The sequence below is a fragment of the Nesoenas mayeri genome (assembly GCF_963082525.1).
Source record: "Nesoenas mayeri genome assembly, chromosome: 1".
Lineage (NCBI taxonomy): Eukaryota > Metazoa > Chordata > Aves > Columbiformes > Columbidae > Nesoenas > Nesoenas mayeri.
In genome coordinates, this window is record NC_137541.1 from 208,914,716 (window position 1) to 208,932,967 (window position 18,252).

The following is an 18,252-nucleotide window of genomic DNA, read 5'->3' on the forward strand; positions in this document are numbered from 1 at the left end:
ATAGATATATTGATTTTTTTAATTATTATTTTTCAAAGTATATTTCCTATTGTCCTCCTGCCCCTCTCCCCATCTCGCTTCTCCCAAAGCTGGCAGGCTATATTCGTCAAGCAGAACTCCCTAAAAACACACTATTGTACTCCAAATCCACTAAGCAATTGATTAAGAAGAAAGAAGAAGCCCCCTAATCCTGTCCCAGGGCTCTTCCGATGGTGTAGAAAGCCTAAAGAAATACAACTAGCGAGGCCGAGATTAAAGTCGCGATTGTGTGTGACATTTTCTGAAAGGGCTCATTTCAACATGAAAAATGGCCTTGGGATTATGATAAATGGGGGGTTCTGACATGCACATTCCCCTCCTATAATCGTCGGTGTTAGAGCTGAGATAGCAGATTGTCCGCTCCTCCGGTGGAGCCCCCTGTAAAACTCACCTTTTTCCCAATTGACCTTCAGAGGGGATGATTAATTGCCTGGAGGCAGCCGGTTGTCAGTTAGGCTGTGATCTTTGTTCTCTACGTTCAAACCATCTGCTGAGAACCGACGAGCCCGCTCCTTGAGTCCTTTTTGTACTTATTACCGCTGAGAAAGAACAGGGCCAGGGCTCCAAGGGTCTCCTGCTAAAATTGGCACTCGAGCTCCCCGCCTGCTAACAGTGAAGGAGATTTATAGACTCATCCTTTCCAGCCTCTTACAATTTTCGGGGATTGTTCCAGCTATGAGCAGGGCTCCGGGAATCAAATAAAACAGAAAACGCTCTCACATGCCTTGAGATAGTAATTGCTGAGCCATTACTTGTCAGGCTGAGGGGGTTTTGAGGATCCAGGGAATTATCAGAGCAGCTGTTGTGTTTCCTTTTAAGATTTCTGGATTTTAAAACAGGTCATTGGGATTCTTATTAACTTTCAGAGGAGGGAAAAGAACATGAACCACAAACCTGCTGCGTGTGCGGCAGCTGCGTTCTGCTCTCCTGGACAGATTTCCTCTTGCTGCTCAGACAGACTGACACGTGTCACTGGTCCCCAGGGCGCTGCCACGCAACATTTCAAGAGATGGGAATCACAGAATCACAGAATCGACTGGGTTGGAAAAGACCTCAGAGATCATCACATCCAACCCTTGGTCCAACTCCAGTCCATTGACTAGATCATGGCACTAAGTGCCATGTCCAATCTCAGTTGAAAAACCTCCAGGGCCAGTGAGTCCAGCACCGCCCTGGGCAGCCATTCCAATGCCTGACCACTCTCTCTGCACAGAATTGCTTTCTAATATCCAGCCTCAATTTCCCCTGGCAGAGTTGAAGCCCATGGCCCCTTGTCCTATTGCTGACTGCCTGGGAGAAGAGCCCGAGCCCCACCTGGCTAGAACTGCCCTTCAGGTAGTTCTAGAGAGTGCTGAGCTCCCCTCTAAGCCTCCTCTTCTCCAGACTAAACAAGCCCAGCTCCCTCAGCCTCTCCCCATAGGTCTTGTGCTCAAGTCCCTTCACCAGTCTTGTTGCTCTTCTCTGGACCCGCTCCAGCACTTCAATCTCTTTCCTGAGCTGAGGGGCCCAGAACTGAACACAATACTCCAGGTGTGGCCTCCCCAATGCAGAGCACAGGGGAAGGATCACTGCCCTTGTCCTGCTGACCACACTATTTTTGATACAGGATACAGGAAGAATCTCTCTAGGCTGTCCTATATCCTTTTATACATCAATAGTGATGATCGACTCCTACAATCTTTTTTATTGGGGAGGGTGTCTGGTGCATTTCATATTTTTCGATAGCTAGGTGAAATTCTCCCATGGGCAGAGAAGCTGATGGTTGCCTGTAAAATTGGAATATCTGGAATATTGTGTCCAATTGTGGCCCCTCAGTTCCAGCAGGACAGGGAACTGCTGGAGAGAGTCCAGCGCAGGGCAACAAAGATGCTGAAGGGAGTGGAGCATCTCCCGTGTGAGGAAAGGCTGAGGGAGCTGGGGCTCTGGAGCTGGACAAGCGGAGACTGAGGGGTGACCTCATTCATTCATTCATGTTTATAAACGTGTAATGGATGAGTGTCAGGAGGATGGAGCCAGGCTCTTCTCGGTGACAACCAATGATAGGACAAGGGGTAATGGGTACAAACTGGAACACAGGAGGTTCCACTTAAATTTGAGAAGAAACTTCTTCATGGTGAGGGTGGCAGAGGCTGGCCCAGGCTGCCCAGGGAGGTTGTGGAGTCTCCTTCTCTGCAGACATTCCAACCCGCCTGGACACCTTCCTGTGTAACCTCATCTGGGTGTTCCTGCTCCATGGGGGGATTGCACTGAATGAGCTTTCCAGGTCCCTTCCAACCCCTGACATTCTGTGATTCTGTGTGTGATTCAGGAATGAGGCATCGGCACATTCAGTCTATACCATACACCTAATGGAATGGTCTCCAGTCTTGTTAGGAAAGTGCCTCTTTGAGGAAAGATGAAAAAAATCATTTGAAGAAGAGTATTAATTGATCAAAAATAAAATCAGAAGAACACCAACATCCAAAAAGATATTATTTTGTTTTAATCCTTACTCCATAAAACTGTCTGTGGATACATTGAACGTGAAATTTATGTGTCTGTGAAACCTGTATAGACTTCAGCACATTCTTCAATTTAAGTGTGTAGTTTGCTGAATAAGGACATTGACTTCTGCTGAATCTTTATGCAAAATTCGCTTTCAGAAAACTAGAGCTCAGCTATGAATTCATTAGTAACAGTAATTTAGGTTATTCTAATAGAATAAATGGAGGTGCAATATGTGTGCAAGAGAATATTATTCTTATTCTTTTCTTAATTGAAATTAGCCTGTTCTTACTGAAAGGATCATTTATTAGTGTAGGCCTGGATAAAAGAATGGATTTAATAATCAATTTTTTCTCTGTTTTTCATGTCAGTGTTTTAGGTCTCACTGACTTTTGGGGACACTGTTTTCTTGCATCAGCTTTGTGCACAGCGGGGTTTTGCTTTCTGGTTGAGATACTAGATAAATAAGTTTGTGTAGGTGGTAGTCTGATAGTTTGGGTGTTTTTTTTTCTGAAATTCCCATTTGCTTTCCCTGTCTACTTCTTCTTCCCCCCGACGTGCAGTGGACTGCATGGATCCGACCTGCTCGGGACGCGGTGTCTGCGTGCGAGGAGAATGTCACTGCTCGGTCGGCTGGGGAGGAACAAACTGCGAGACCCCAAGGGCCACCTGTCTGGACCAATGTTCTGGTCATGGGACCTTCCTCCCCGACACCGGCCTCTGCAGCTGCGATCCCAACTGGACCGGACACGATTGCTCAATCGGTAACGTCAGCGGTGACTTACGGTTGTTGTTTTGGTTTCTTAATTTTCTTTAAACTTTGTAAGATGTTCAGACTTAGGTCTGCAAGAAACGTGCTGCAAATGCGTTCCAGTAAAGCGCATGTAGGGCATGACTGGAAGCAGAAATGCCATAACTCAGCTACATAAATAATTCTACTTCCATTGCTGAGCGTAGAGAAGTATAATAAATAATCCCATTAAAGCCACTATTGTTCATTATATTGCTATGAATGTAATTGATGGTCTACTTATAACTGCTTGTTCTGGTGTGAGTTCTTGATGAATCCCGGTAGCCACCAAAGGGTCTGTTTTGATTTTTAGGAGATGACTAAATATTCTTTAGGTGGCTGTAAACGAGAAGGAAGAGGTTTTGATCCTTCAGGTCTTACATCCTTCTGAATTTGAAGGCTGTGCTTATCTAGACTCAGCTTAAGGAGGATGAGTATCACATGATGTTCATATTAAAAGACCATAAGCACTGTCCTCAATCCAGTAAACCATAGGTTTACTAAGTAGAAGTACTTTATAGTACAAGCACCTACCAAGAGGACAGGTTTTTATGGGCAGTTTTGTGCCAACATTTGGAACTGTGACATTCATTCCTCAGCTGAACGGGCATCTTGCTCAACATCTGCATCAAGTGTCTGAAACAAAGGATAAAGAAAGGATTCGGGAGCCTTTTCATTTCTTCCAAATGCATTTAGCTCTTAGAGACCATGCTGAGAAAGGCTATAGTACATTAAACAGTCAGAACCTATGGAACGTTAGTCTCTTGGCTTTTGTGTTGTATATTGTGCTCACGAACAAGAAACCGCAGCAATAACAGGTTCTCTACACAGCTGGGGTGGAACTAGGCCAGATATCCACGGCAGCTCAGTATAGGCCATGAAATTAAATGAATTTTCAGCAAAGCAACAAAAAAAAATCTATTAGGAGAGTGGATATAGTAGAAAAATTACATAAGCAACATTTTCACTGAGGAATTACTACCGTGTACAGAAAATTACTCAAGAACTTTAAAAGAGTAAGTTCCAATGATGGGACAAACTGAGTAAACTGGTACAAAGGATGTAGAAAGAAAACCTTTTTGACAATCATCATCATTTAGGTTAGATGTTAGAAAACTTGCCATAAAGTAAAATGTACTGGGTTGAAAATAAGCAAAAGTAGAGGCCTGCTTACCTGGGTCAAAAGCTGGGGTTATCAAAACTCTTGCAGATGTAGGCAGAGAAGCTATCCTGCTTTAAAGGAGGATAAATCCAGTGTCAGGCTTTTCCTTTCCCCATATTAACTTCTTCAGTCCCCTATTCTATGATTTCATTTATAAAACCACCGTAAGGGGAAAGGTAGTTGTGTATTTCTAATGATTTTGTAGTGTAGTTTGTAACTGAGTCATTATTCTGAGTTTACATGGAGGTTTGGGGGTAGCAGGGGTGAATTTGGAAAAATGTTCATTTCTACATGCAAGCAGAATTCACTTTCCCTTTGTTAACCTGCAGGGTCGTTTACAGATGATTTATAAGCTTTCTTTACACTGCTTTTATAAATCCATCATGTGCAAACTTTCTTTGGCAGTGTGAGGTTATTTGAGACAAACTTGAGCATCGTTCCAAGACCTTTTTCCTCTCCGAGCTGCCTGTAACATTCAGGTTATTGTGCCTCCCAGCTAAAATCACAGCTAAGGTGATCTGTAAACTTCCATTTGTAACCCGGACCTTTCCACTGAATTGATGACTTGATTTGAAAGACAGATTTACTCACAGGATGCCGGTACTCTTCTTGCATGATTAAAATAGAGTGAGCAAGTGTATTAGTACACCTGACAACACACTGCCTGACCCAGTGGGGTGGAGGTTGTGCAGAAGGGACTAAAGGGGCCAGATTTTTATTGTCCTATTAATATAAAACAGGACCCAACAGTGCAGAAGAATTATTAAGTGAAAGAATTAAGTGCTTAACCTCAGCTCAGCAAAGAACTTAAGACTGTGTTCAGTCCCAGTGAGGTCTGTAGGACTGCGCCTACATGGGCTCGTGCCAAGGACAGCCCTTTCAATAAACTACATTGAATAGCAGATCCACCTGGAAACCCAGAATAAAATACAAGGAGGAGAGTGGGTTTTCCAGCTCTTAACGCCTTGAAGTCGGGACTAATACCGATCTGAAATGCTGCGTGCTGAATTCATTTGGAAGGTGTCATTCAGTATGGAGGCAGCTAGGTGAAAGTCTGTGGATTGTCATACGTAGAAAGTAAAACTAGACTATCTTAGACTCGGTTTTTCAGCTAAGGAGATAGATTTCACCTGTCTTCAGCAGGGATCTTAGACAAACACGGATTACTGGCTAGAACTCTTATTTTTCGGAAGATAATAATATTCCAGATATTCCTGTTTCCTGTTCATATTATCTTTTTTCATTCCGCTTAGCCTGTATCTTCATAGGCAAGCGATGCAATTCAATTTCATGTGAATTCTACTCTGCACTGGACTGTAGGAAGAAGTAACGATATTGCTTTTTGTTGTTGTTTTTGCTTTCTGTGTGTGCTGGCATATCTCAAGATAGGGCTACAGCCATCCTACATCAGATTTTTCACTCTGGAAGCAATGATTTTTAAACATACTTCACCTTTGCATGCAAACGACAGTTTCTTAGGATCCCCCTTCCCTCAGTATGCACTTCTTTTTTGGTAGATCCCCAAATATATATAAGAAAAAGTCTTTAAGAGAAAGGTGCAGGGAAAAGTCCAGAGATAACATGTAGTGAGCAGCAAAAGTGTCACTTCGATTTCTCCGTGGGAGAATTAGATCCCTTTCCTTTTGCATCAAAGTACAGTTGCACAAGCAAATACAAAAAGGTCCTTTATAACCCAGCTCAGCTAAAAAGTCCAAGGCAATGCTTAGTACAAGAAAGATAATTATAGGAACTGCTCATCCTAACCCCTTTTCTCCAGGGTCTGTCATTGCAGATCCTCTGTATCCCAGGCTTTGGCCGCACTATCTCCCTTCACCTCTTAATGAGCCCCAGCAAAAGATTTCATTCTCCAAGTTCTAGCAGCTAATGAAGCCATTAAAGAGCAGCTCTCTTAACCTCTTATTGTCTGGGTATAGTGGGAAGAAAGAAAACAGAACTTAATGTGTGATATAGTCTCAGACCGGACCACGTATTTCTGGATAATCAACAGGCAACAAACCACGTGCTGTAAGAGGTATTTGCTGAGTGCACTGAAATGAATAGGTGAGTCAGGTTTGCTGCATTTGAAGGATGCACCACTTCCCAGAGGGATCTCAGAAATGCATCAGGACAATCCCAGGCCCATCGAAGCACTATTATGCTTGGATGCAAAATCGTTCTTAATGGAATTAAGTTCTCTGGTGTTGTCCTTTGCTCTCCTCAAAGTTAGATCAGTGATTTTCACACTGTTTGGTAGTTCACATCTTGACATGCGTGATATTCTTTAGAATCATCAGAAAGATGATTATACAAAGCAGCAATATAAATTATATTCTTTGTATAATAAGTGCACTGACGTTTTCCAGGCAGCTGACAGCGGCTGTACATTGACCTGCGTGCAGATATGGATTCCTTCCCAATCACTCGTTCATAATGATTCACTTTATGCACGATTGACATCCAGACCCTTAAAAGTACGTTGGAGAAGAGCAGAAATAGGAACAGTATTTTGTATATGGTGGTCCTAAATTGGCAATGGAGATTTAAAATCATGGGTGGTACATTTAAGGCTAAGAGTTGGGAAGTGGAAGCTGAGACTCAGTAAAAAAGTGAGGAGTTATGACATTATATTTTAAAATGGCTAAGAGAGAACGCCTGAGCAGAGCCTGAGGCTGAGTTTGCACTACCGTATCTCCTGAAATCCAGTAGTTGGATCCTGTTCATAGCTTCTCTCATCATTTCTGCTGCCAACAGTGTTTTCTGAGGACATGACTTTCTCAGTGCCCTTTTCCCCCTCTGGGACAGTGTCTTGTCACCACACTTGGTCTATAATCACCAAGATCTTGAAGCATTTATGATTTACCTTAAGCAAATGCAGATTATCCAGCTTTACTACAGCATTGCGGAGAATTTCTCAACTTCTGAGGCATCTGTCTGGAGTTGCCTGTTGAAAAGCTGCCTTAAGTCCCTAAATTTCTTCTTTGTCACACACAGGAGGTGTCTCCTCAGTCTGATAAAGCATCGAACATGCTCTCTAGAGTGTCCCACCTGCCGGGTTGGTGCAGATGCTTCAAGCCGTCATCTCAAAGCAAAGAATGAACTGTGTGGGCTGACCCAAAGAGCTGCCAAAGTTGAGGACAGAGGTTTCATGCCTTGAACTTTAATTTCACCCGAGTATCATTTAAAGCACAGAGTGGGATAGTTGTCCTAGAGCAGAGAAACCTCTGCAGAGAGCTGTTCAGATTTTAGCTAAGTGGAAATCCTTTGAAGAGAGCTGAATTGGCTCCTCATCAATTCATCTGCCGTCTTATTTGGGTGCTTCATGTTGGAGCAGTCTGAATTGCAGCTTTTGAGAGATTCTCAGTTCTGCCAAATAACCATAGAAGTCCCAGCGGGCATTATGATCACAGATTCCTCAGGAGAGAGACAGTTACAAAACTGAGGCATTTAACGTAAAAAAATAGGATACTTGCTCTTAGCCTATGTGATTGGTTAAGAACAGCTTAGGAGGGGCTTTAGATGCTGTGTAGCAATCACAATTCTTGCAGATATGTCTAGATAAACCTGGGCTCCAAATACAGTGGGGAAATAGCGTGAGTACCATAGGGCTTGGCCAGGTATTTACCTGCCAGTTGTAAAACAGTCTTCTATGGCTTTACTGCTTTTGATAGGCTGAGAATCTGGATTTAAAATAAAACAGGCATGGTGTGTGTGTCCATGTCTCATTGCAGGGAAGCCATATTCTTATAAATGCTTGCACAGCACATTGAAGTCAATGGAAAAGCTCCTGTTTACTTTGCAGGTGGATGGGTCAGTTCAAACCCATTCACGAACAATGATAAGTTTCAAGATCGCATATCAGCTAATGGTAATGGCGGATTTTTTAGTAGCAATTGAGTTGTATAAATTAACAATTCAGAGAGTTTTTCAGATAGCACCCAACGGAGTTCCCCACCACAAAGCTGTATAGTTCATTAAAACAGGCGTATTTTCTTTATTCCAATTAGTAGATAAGGAGACCGAGAAGAATAAACTTCTGAAAAAGTAGAGCAAATGCACCTTTACTTTCCAATGTCTTTTTTAATCATAAATTGTGTAGATTATTGCACACACACACAGGCAGACACACAGAAACCCAGTTCTCATATATCTTACCAGACAACATCATATCCTGTTGGTCAAACAGCAGCAGGGTTAACACAACATATGTGATAAAAATTGATTTCCTTGGGCTTATTGGTGTCAACCTTCCAAAGCAAAATCTCTTGACGAATTCGTATCATACCCAAGGCCACCAAGATGAAAATCCATGCTTGGAAAATGTTCATGTAATTCCTCTTTTAAATCATCATTTTCTTCATTAAGAGGTAAAAATGTCACTGTAAAAGATGGATATTACATCAGCTATCATGTGATACAGGCTTGTACCTTACTACAGACTGGGCCCCCTTTAATGCCTAAGAAACCTCTGATTTGTCTTTTTCTTAGCTTTAAAACATGGGGAAGAAAAAGGGCACAAAACCTCAGGATACAACACCTGAGATTGATAAACATCAATATATTTTGGATCTTAAGGGCTTAAGAAGAAGATATTTGGCACAGCTGTGTAATCAAATGCCACTTTAAATGATCTTCCTTCAGCTTGTAACTTGCTCGCCCCACTGCCGTTGCGGTACAATAAGAAACATCAGCCTGGGGTGACTGAAATTATGAGAGCAGAGGGTCTTCAAAGGTAGACTTCAGAAGACACCATCAAGATCTGCTCTGGCTTTATACTAAAATTGCAAGCCCACTCCTGAAGGCCTTAATTCGGTGCTTTAACAATCATTGAAGGCCAGGAAATGTTTTGTATCAGCAAGAATTTCATCCTCAGCCTTGCAGAACTGTAACATGCTGATTTGTGAACTTGTGAGCTTCCCCATTTTATTGGCGTGGAAAAAAAGTACGTTTTCTCTCAAAGGGAATAAAGTATGTGCAGCCCAGCGCTATTACATGGGGCTATCACAGGCTCTGCCTGCCAGAGATCTGCTTTGTGAATTGTGGAGGAGTAAGTGAACCCAGAGAATCAACAGTGTTAACAAGAACTATCGTTGTACAAAAACATCAAGTTTTTGATGTCGTTGGGATTGTCAGCACAGATTTTAGCCTTACCCATTCCCCAGATGAACTTATTCTTTAAAGGCTTCTAAGCTTTCTGTTGAAGATGCAATAAAAGGCTAAAAGCAGCCAAAACATTTCAAATAAAAGTATTCAGGAAGGCTTTCATTTGAATAACTTTTCCCTATGGTTGCGGAAAATATGTACAAGGAGGCCCTGGTGTAGTGGGGAAAAAAAGTAGCTGAGATGGGCTGTAGTTATTTTTGTAGTGAGTCCAATTCTTCGAAAGTCCAAATATCTTTGTGGTCAGAGGATGGAAAGGACATACTAAAGGAAAGGAGAAAGTTGTCAATAAGATAGATAATAGAACTTGTGTTTCAAATATGGATTCCTGCTTACAGTCTTATAATTGAGAAATTCTCTTAGCACATTTCCCTGGCCAAGCAGAGATCCATCAAACTTCTATCAGCTCCGGGGTGTGTTTAGCAAATTACTTTTGGTCACTTCTCAACCTGCAGCAATCCATGCAGTCTTGATCAGATACAATGACCAAGGGAGGGATTGAAGGAGCTGAAATCTTGTGTTCTAGCTGTCATTTCAAACTTGGCCAAAACCAGTGGAAATGGTGAGATCATCAGTCTGACCCTGACCATTAGATCACAAAACGTTTGGTCTGATTAGGTCATGTCTCAGGCTGCGAATAGTGTATGTCCAGTGGTGTAACGAGCAGTCCCTGGTCTTCACTGACCTTTGGCGTACTGGGACAAGTAAAGCTTCTTTCTCTCACATCAGCTGCACCAGCATCAGCACAAATTTATGGACCCCCTCAAAGGGCAATGGGCAGATTATTCCATTCCCTATTAGGGCTAATTCCCAGCATGCAGATTTTAGTTCAGCATTCTTCACTATCTCCAAATGTGACCTCAGCAGTCACACCATACGCTCAAAAGTTCTTTTTGTTTGGATCAATTAAGCTTTGTGTTGTGGACTTTTCTGACGGCAAATAGCAGTAATGTACTGGGCACTCTGGGGTTCATGTTAACTTGGCTAAATTGAAAAATAGATGTTTCATGATGCCACAAACGAGCTGTTAAACTCCAGGGTTAAAACAAGTTTTTGGACAATGCCCTCAGACACATGGTGTAAATTTTTGGGGTTGTCCTATGCAGGGACAGGAGTTGGACTTGATGATACCTGTGGGTCCCTTCCCTTTCTGGACTTATATCATGCCAACATGGAGGCTGAGCATAATTTATCCCCATCTTTACAACAGAATATCTGTTATGAAGCTGCTGCTTTTTTAAACAATATTAACTCACTTCTTTGGCACAGTAAGCGTGATCCAGCTCTCACTGAGGACACAACTACTGTGCTGCAGGAGTGATGTGTACTGGTTCTTCAAGTTCTTTTGGAGATAGAACCAGTTGATCAAGCCAGCTGAGAATCTGAAATGTTATAGTCACTGCATGGAATAGGCCATGCTCCAAGTAGAAGTGATAGGATGAGAGGAAATGGCCTTAGGTTGCACCAGGGGAGGTTTAGATTGGATATTGGGAAACATTTCTTCCTGAAAAGGCCTGTTGGACATTGGAACAGGCTGCCCAGGGCAGTGGTGGAGTCACCATCCCTGGAGGGGTTTAACAGATGTGTAGACGAGGCTCTTAGGGACATGGTTTAGAGGTGGACTTTACAATGTTAGGTTGACAGTTGGACTCAATGATCTTAAAGATCTTTTCCAGCCAAAATTCTATGATTCTGTTCTTGTAAAACTGTAGGATTCAGTGTATATTTCTGCAGGTTTGGTATTGCTCTATGGCAGTTGTGCAGCTTTTGAACTGAAGATACATGGCATTCAGTAGGTTTGGTCAGTCAGTTTGTAACCGATTCACAGAAGACCGTGTAGACATACTCTTCATTTTGTGAGCCTAGACCTCTGCTTCTGACTCTTCCCTCTTTTAATCAGAATACAGCTGGAATAGCAGCAGTGTGGATACCTAGAATCATAGAGTCATTTTGGTTGGAAAAGACCTTCAAGATCAGCGAGTCCACCTGCTAACCCAACGCTGGCACTAACCCATGTCCTTAAGAACCTCATCTACTCATCTTCTAAACCTCTCCAGGAATGGGACTCCACCATTTCCCTGGGCAGCCTGTTCCAATGCCCGACAACCCTTTTAATGAAGAAATTTTACCTGCTTATATGTAGTCGGGCTCTGCCTGTGATCTGCCTTGATGAGACTGGATCAAGACTGTCCTCTCACATCTCGTTTGACTCACCAAGGATGGTCATAGGTCCCATGTCATGGCTTTTTCACTTGCATTCAGTCATTTTCACACTGTTGATGATGAACAACTCCCATGACTATGACCTTACACTCTGACCAACCTCATCATGATTGCTGCAAAGGTTTTTATTGTATATTTTCAGCTTCATCATGTTTCATTGCAATTTGGAATGGCTGAGTTAAATAACAGGGGAAATAATCAGTAAAACAGAATAACAAAAAATAAGCAGGGAAAAATAACGTAAGACCAGTGATTGTCACATAGTGGATCAGTGTCTATTGAAGACCAGAAAACCATGATTTAATAAGCTGCTTGAAGTGAATGTGCTGGATTTAGTAAAACCTCTCTGCCCCTTTCCAAGTCATGAGGTGTTCCTGCTCTAAAAACTATAATTGTGATTTAATGAGCACCTCTCTAACGACCTCGACAGATGAAAGTTTGAAAGGGCTTTGGAGGGAGCTTTGCCTCTTCTCCGTCAAGGTGGTCCTTCTAGACCCGTGGTGAGGCATATGGACTGCACAGCAGAAACAAAGCTTTTGGAAAAGATTAATAACAATAACATTTTGAAGTTCCTCTGTGAAATGTTGTCTGAAGAAGAAGGAAACCATGTTGGGTCTGTTTGTATAGTAGCGCTGAGCTCTGAATAGGGAAATCCCAAGCAAATCTAGTTTGTGATTGCTTCAGCATGCACATTTGTCAATGCTCTATTGAATTTATTATAGACAAACCCAAACTGCGCAGAATTGGAAAAGAAATTAGCTCTTTTTAATGACTGTAAGCATGAGCAAAAGACTTTTTTACTGTCATATTATCTCCTCCTTATGGACGCAGAGAGGAAATTAAAATTAATCCAGAGAAGAATCCTTGTTAGGAACTTCATTTAATACATCAGGAATTGTTTCTTCTCTGAGAGGCTTTAAGTCGCATCCCAGAAACCACAGAGATCCAATTAAGCATCAAAGAGAAAAACATAATCCTGCACTTTGGGATATTTATTTTTATTCAACAAATCTCAGCTCCAAGACTGAACTCCATCAATACCTGGCATTTCATGTCCTGCTATTCAACTGCAAGAGACAGTTTAAAAGAAAGTTCAGAATAATAAATAAAGAGAAGATTGACACGAGTACAAAAGTAAATCACAGCCACAGAGGAGATGCTTTAGACACAATGTGATGGTCAGTCCCTAGCATTTAAGGCAAGGATGAAAGCAGGGTATAAATATTGAAGAAACTAGAGGCAGATAAAAGGCAGCAGACCCGTTTAATGGAATTTCATCTCACAGAGTTATAGCTTTTCAGACAGGAGCTGGAAAAACTTTATGTAAATATGAAGCAAGCTGAAATTGCACTTAGAACTGAGATCTTTTTTGACATCCCAGCTGTACCACTGTACATTGTGCAGCTACACAGATTGTGATCCATTAGTACGGCGATTGCTAATTTCTATTTTCTATTTCTAGCAAGAGCTCCCAAGAGTCCCCATGTGTTGGGTGCTGTGTGTTTTCAGAGTAAGAGGCTCAGTCTCAGAGGACAGACTTACATGAGTTGAAGTATTTAACTATACCAAACTCATTTGTTACTCATTTTAGAGATGGAAGGTGGGTTCCACAGAAACACAGAATCAGAAAATGTCAGGAATTGGAAGGGACCTGGAAAGCTCATCCAGTGCAATCCCCCCATGGAGCAGGAACACCCAGATGAGGTTACACAGGAAGGTGCCCAGGCAGGTCTTGAATGCCTCCAGAGTAGGAGACTCCACAACCTCCCTGGGCAGCCTGGGCCAGGCTCTGCCACCCTCACTGACAAGAAGTTTCTTCTCAAATTTAAGTGGAACCTTTCATGTTCCAGTTTGTACCCATTGCCCCTTGTCCTACCATTGGTTGTCACTGAGAAGAGCCTGGCTCCATCCTCCTGACACTCACCTTTTATATATCTGTAAACATGAATGAGGTCACCCCTCAGTCTCCTCTTGTCCAGCTCCAGAGCCCCAGCTCCCTCAGCCTTTCCTCACACAGGAGATGCTCCACTCCCTTCAGCATCTTTGTTGCCCTGCGCTGGACTCTCTCCAGCAGTTCCCTGTCCTGCTGGAACTGAGGGGCCACAACTGGACACAATATTCCAGGTGTGGTCTCCCCAGGGCAGAGTAGAGGGGCAGGAGAACCTCTCTGACCTACTGACCACCCCCTTCTAATCCACCCCAGGTACCATTGGCCTTCCTGGCCACAAGGGCCCAGTGCTGGCTCATGGTCATCCTGCTGTCCCCAGGACTCCCAGGTCCCTTTCCCCTACACTGCTCTCTAATAGGTCATTCCCCAACTTATAGTGGAACCTGGGGTTGTTCCTGCCCAGATCCAAGACTCTACACTTGCCCTTGTTATATTGCATTAAATTTTTCCCTGCCCAACTCTCCAGCCCGTCCAGGTCTTGCTGGATGGCAGCACAGCCAGGGCAATTATAGGACAGGTGAGAGGCTACTCTGTGGGCTCTTTATCTCCATGTTAGGCAACTCAGCCACCTCGATTCCTGATTTGAATCCCCAGAGAGAGCCAAGACCTAGAAGAGGATTTGCAGAAGCCTTTCAGTTAAACTCAAAACTGCTTGTGCATTCAATGAACAAAATACCAGGAGGGAAATGGGGTGAGGGCTGAAGTGGGGTTAACCTTTGTGTCTAGATGAGGGCCAGAGATTGCTGTTTCTTTTGTCAGGAATTTCCACCAGTCCTTCTAGAGATAGACAGCTAAGCCAGCTCAACTTGCTTGGAGTACAAACTCCTCTTCTTCATGCATATTTTACATGTCCTTTGTGTGTCTTGGGGCTTCAGGTTCAGCAGGTGAAAACTCAGGTGTCCTGAGTCAGATTTCAAAACCATGGCTGAAGGTCAGTGATCTTCCTGATGAGGGACGGTAGCAAAGCTGATGGATCCATTTTCAGGGGCTGGAGAGCATCCTTTAATCTTGATTTCCTCATCCATAGAAAGGAGAGAAATAATTGTCACCTTCCAGATATATTCAATTTGTTGAACTATGGCAAATGCATTGAGATCCTTGAGTGCAGTGGACAGTTGTCTCAGTAAGTTTAATTACCCTCATTAAAGCAAACAGGTTTTATATTTATTGACATAAATAATAATTACTATTTCTAGGTTGGTAATATTTATGTAATGGATGTATGTTTTTAAAATAGATAAACATGATTTATATAAAGGCATGAAATTATGTAGACCTCGCTTTTATGATATGATCTCTGAAGGAAAAAAACACCTTAAATCACTGAGAGTGACGTAAGTTGTACAATTATCCAGTCGCTACTGATATGGGATGGTTTTCTGAGGATTCCATCCTAGAGATTTTTTACTGGCAAGGACAGAAAATTCAGACTTCTCCTTTCAGGTTTTTTCTTGGTCCATAGTTTGAATCTTTCCTTATAACATCTGTAAAAAAGGACGATTTTAAAAGCTAATGAGCTTTATGTCTTCTTCAGTTCTAGCAGAGAAGTTGGTATGGCACTGCAGAGTTATCAAATCACATAAATGAGATTCTCGTAACACTGCAAAAGGCATTTCATTACAAGGCGTGTATTTAGCCCTTCACTGCTATCTAAATCACACCAATCATGTTTTTTTCCATCCGTATCTTTATATTAGATGCTTTTCCCAGATATTCCCCATAACTTGCCTTCTGAAGCAAATGCAGGTTGTCAAAACGAAGCTTATCTCTTCACCAAACACAGCCTTTTAGCTCTGTGCGCTGCCTCTCTCTCATGCCGCTCCTTTGGAAATGGCCTCAGAGGACCCAACTTGTAACCGGAAAATCCCAGTAAAGACGGATTTTTAATTATTAAATTTTCTATTAATACATTCAAGGTCAGTGGAACTGCCCCAGTTTTCAGGAAGATTTGGGCAATTTCACCTGATTTTATATTTTAGCACTAAATCCGTGTTTATTAAAGGCTTTAGCAGGCAGACCAGAAGCAGCTAAATCTCTGCTTCTGCATTACATGAATGCTAAAGAAGAATTTTCATCTGCATTGCTCTTCTGTAAGTTGGAAAGGTTTAAACTGTTGTCAAGCCAATTTTAGGATTTTGGGGAGATAGGGGTAAACATGTAAAAATGGATTTACCTTAAATGAAGAACAAATTGACATCATTATCCCTTTTCCAACCTAATTCTACAATGTAATGTGAAGATAATATGAAAATCTGCATTATGACTGGCAAGATCATGGAGCAGATCCTCCTGGAAATTGTGCTAAGGCACATGGAAAATAAGGAGGTAATTGGTGACAGCCAACATGACTTCACTAAGGGCAAATCATGCCTGAAAAATTTGTTGACCTTCTACAATGGGGTTACAGATTTGGTGGATAGGGAAGAGCAACTTGATGTCACCTGCCTAGACTTGTGCAAACCATTTGGTGCTGTCTAACATGACATTCTTGTTCCTAATTGGAGAGGCATGGATTTGATGGATGTACAGAATCACAGAATCACAGAATGTCAGGGATTAGAAGGGACGTGGAAAGCTCATCCAGTGCAATCCCCCCATGGAGCAGGAACACCCAGATGAGGTTACACAGGAAGGTGTCCAGGCGGGTTGGAATGTCTGCAGAGAAGGAGACTCCACAACCCCCCTGGGCAGCCTGGGCCAGGCTCTGGCACCCTCACTGAGAAGAAGTTTCTTCTCAAATTTAAGTGGAACCTCTTGTGTTCCAGTTTGAACCCATTACCCCTTGTTCTATCATTGTTTGTCACCGAGAAGAACCTGGCTCCATCCTCCTGACACTCACCCTTTATATATCTGGAAACATTAATGAGGTCTCCCCTCAGTGTCCTCTTGTCCAGCTCCAGAGCCCCAGCTCCCTCAGCCTTTCCTCACACGGGAGATGCTCCACTCCCTTCAGCATCTTTGTTGCCCTGCGCTGGACTCTCTCCAGCAGTTCCCTGTCCTGCTGGAGCTGAGGGGCCACAACTGGACGCAATATTCCAGGTGTGGTCTCCCCAGGGCAGAGTAGAGGGGCAGGAGAACCTCTCTGACCTACTGACCACCCCCTTCTAATCCACCCCAGTGCTTTAAGCCTTTCAGTACTTAAAAGGGGCTGATAAGAAAGATGTGGACCAACTCTTTAGCAGGGCCTGTTGTGACAGGACAAGGGGTGATGGTTTTAAAGTGAAAAAGGGGAGATTTAGATGAGATATAAGGAAAAAATTCTTCCCCATGAGGGTGGTGAGGCGCTGGAACAGGCTGCCCAGAGACACTGTAGATGCCCCATCCCTGGGAGTGTTCAAGGCCAGGTTGGATGGAGCTTTGAGCAACCTGGTTTATTAGAAGGTGTCTCTGCTCATGGCAAGGAGGGTTGGACTAGATTAACTTTAAGGTCCCTTCCAACCCAAACCATTCTACAATTCCACTTCTGTATTACAAGTCACCATGTCTGTTATATCAATTAAAAAAGCCCATGAACAAAGCATTACACTGGTGGCTAGTGTTTGATAAGTTTCTTTTCCCACTTTTCTTCTGAAATATCAAAGCAACAGAGCAGCCTTTTTATTCTTCAGGGGACAGATTTGGGTCAATTTTCAGCAGGATATGAAAAAAAAAAGGAGAGAGAAAAAAGAATCAGGTACAAGGTTTTTATTTGTATGAGTAATTGCTTTAGCATTCTTACTTCTGAAGTGCTGCTAATGGACTGTGACCTCATTACACCTGGCACAGTGCAAATGCAGAACAAAAAGGATAATCTTGGCCTCAGATAGCTGAGATACTTAAGCATTAAGTGAAGAACTACAGAGACATGCTGGTGGAGGCAGAATAAAATGGCAATGCAATTTTGGTCAATGCAATATGCAGAAGTTGAGGCACATCAGCAGACACTGTCAAGACTTTGGGTAGGGTTCAAGGTGGATTAGGATTTTTAGGAGAGCCTGGAGGAATTCTGAGGCAACTTTTACAGATCAGAGGGAAACCTTCCCCCAATCATGAGTGGATAATGAGAAAAAATATATATTTAAAAAGTAGCCAGCAAGCAGTCAAGTCTGGCCTCATGGGATAGTTTCTGGTGAGGGCGAGCAGCAACGAAATAGAGCAGGTTCTGCAACTGAAGATGGGTCATTTATTTTTGATTATTTGCATGAAAAGTAACCAGAATCCTTTTGGAATGGAAAGGCATTATCCTTTTCTAAGACTAATGTCTATGATGCACCTGAGATCTCTGGGTGGACCACCCAAAACTCAACAGGGCTTTGAGCACAGTCTGCTCCATGAGTTCCCCATGAAAGAAGTTCCAGGTGTATTGTCCTCGGGAGCTACGTTTCTTCCTTGACCCATAGAGAGCAATAAGGTCCAGTTCAGTTCTTCAGGTAAGAGCTGAAGTGGAATGCAGGTGATGGAAGACATCAA

The 18,252-nt window shown here is 42.7% G+C and overlaps 1 protein-coding gene across 3 annotated transcripts in view; it reads left to right on the plus strand.

The window, feature by feature from the left end:
* The window catches only part of TENM4 (teneurin transmembrane protein 4), a gene marked incomplete at both ends in the record, with an annotated part of 380,135 nt that overhangs the window by 225,093 nt on the left and 136,790 nt on the right, over window positions 1-18,252 (plus strand). For all 3 annotated transcript variants that reach the window (XM_080355605.1, XM_080355606.1, XM_080355607.1), the window contains one exon: window positions 3,087-3,287. In XM_080355605.1, the coding sequence (XP_080211731.1) occupies window positions 3,087-3,287 (201 nt within the window). The remainder of the gene's footprint in view (window positions 1-3,086; window positions 3,288-18,252) is intronic.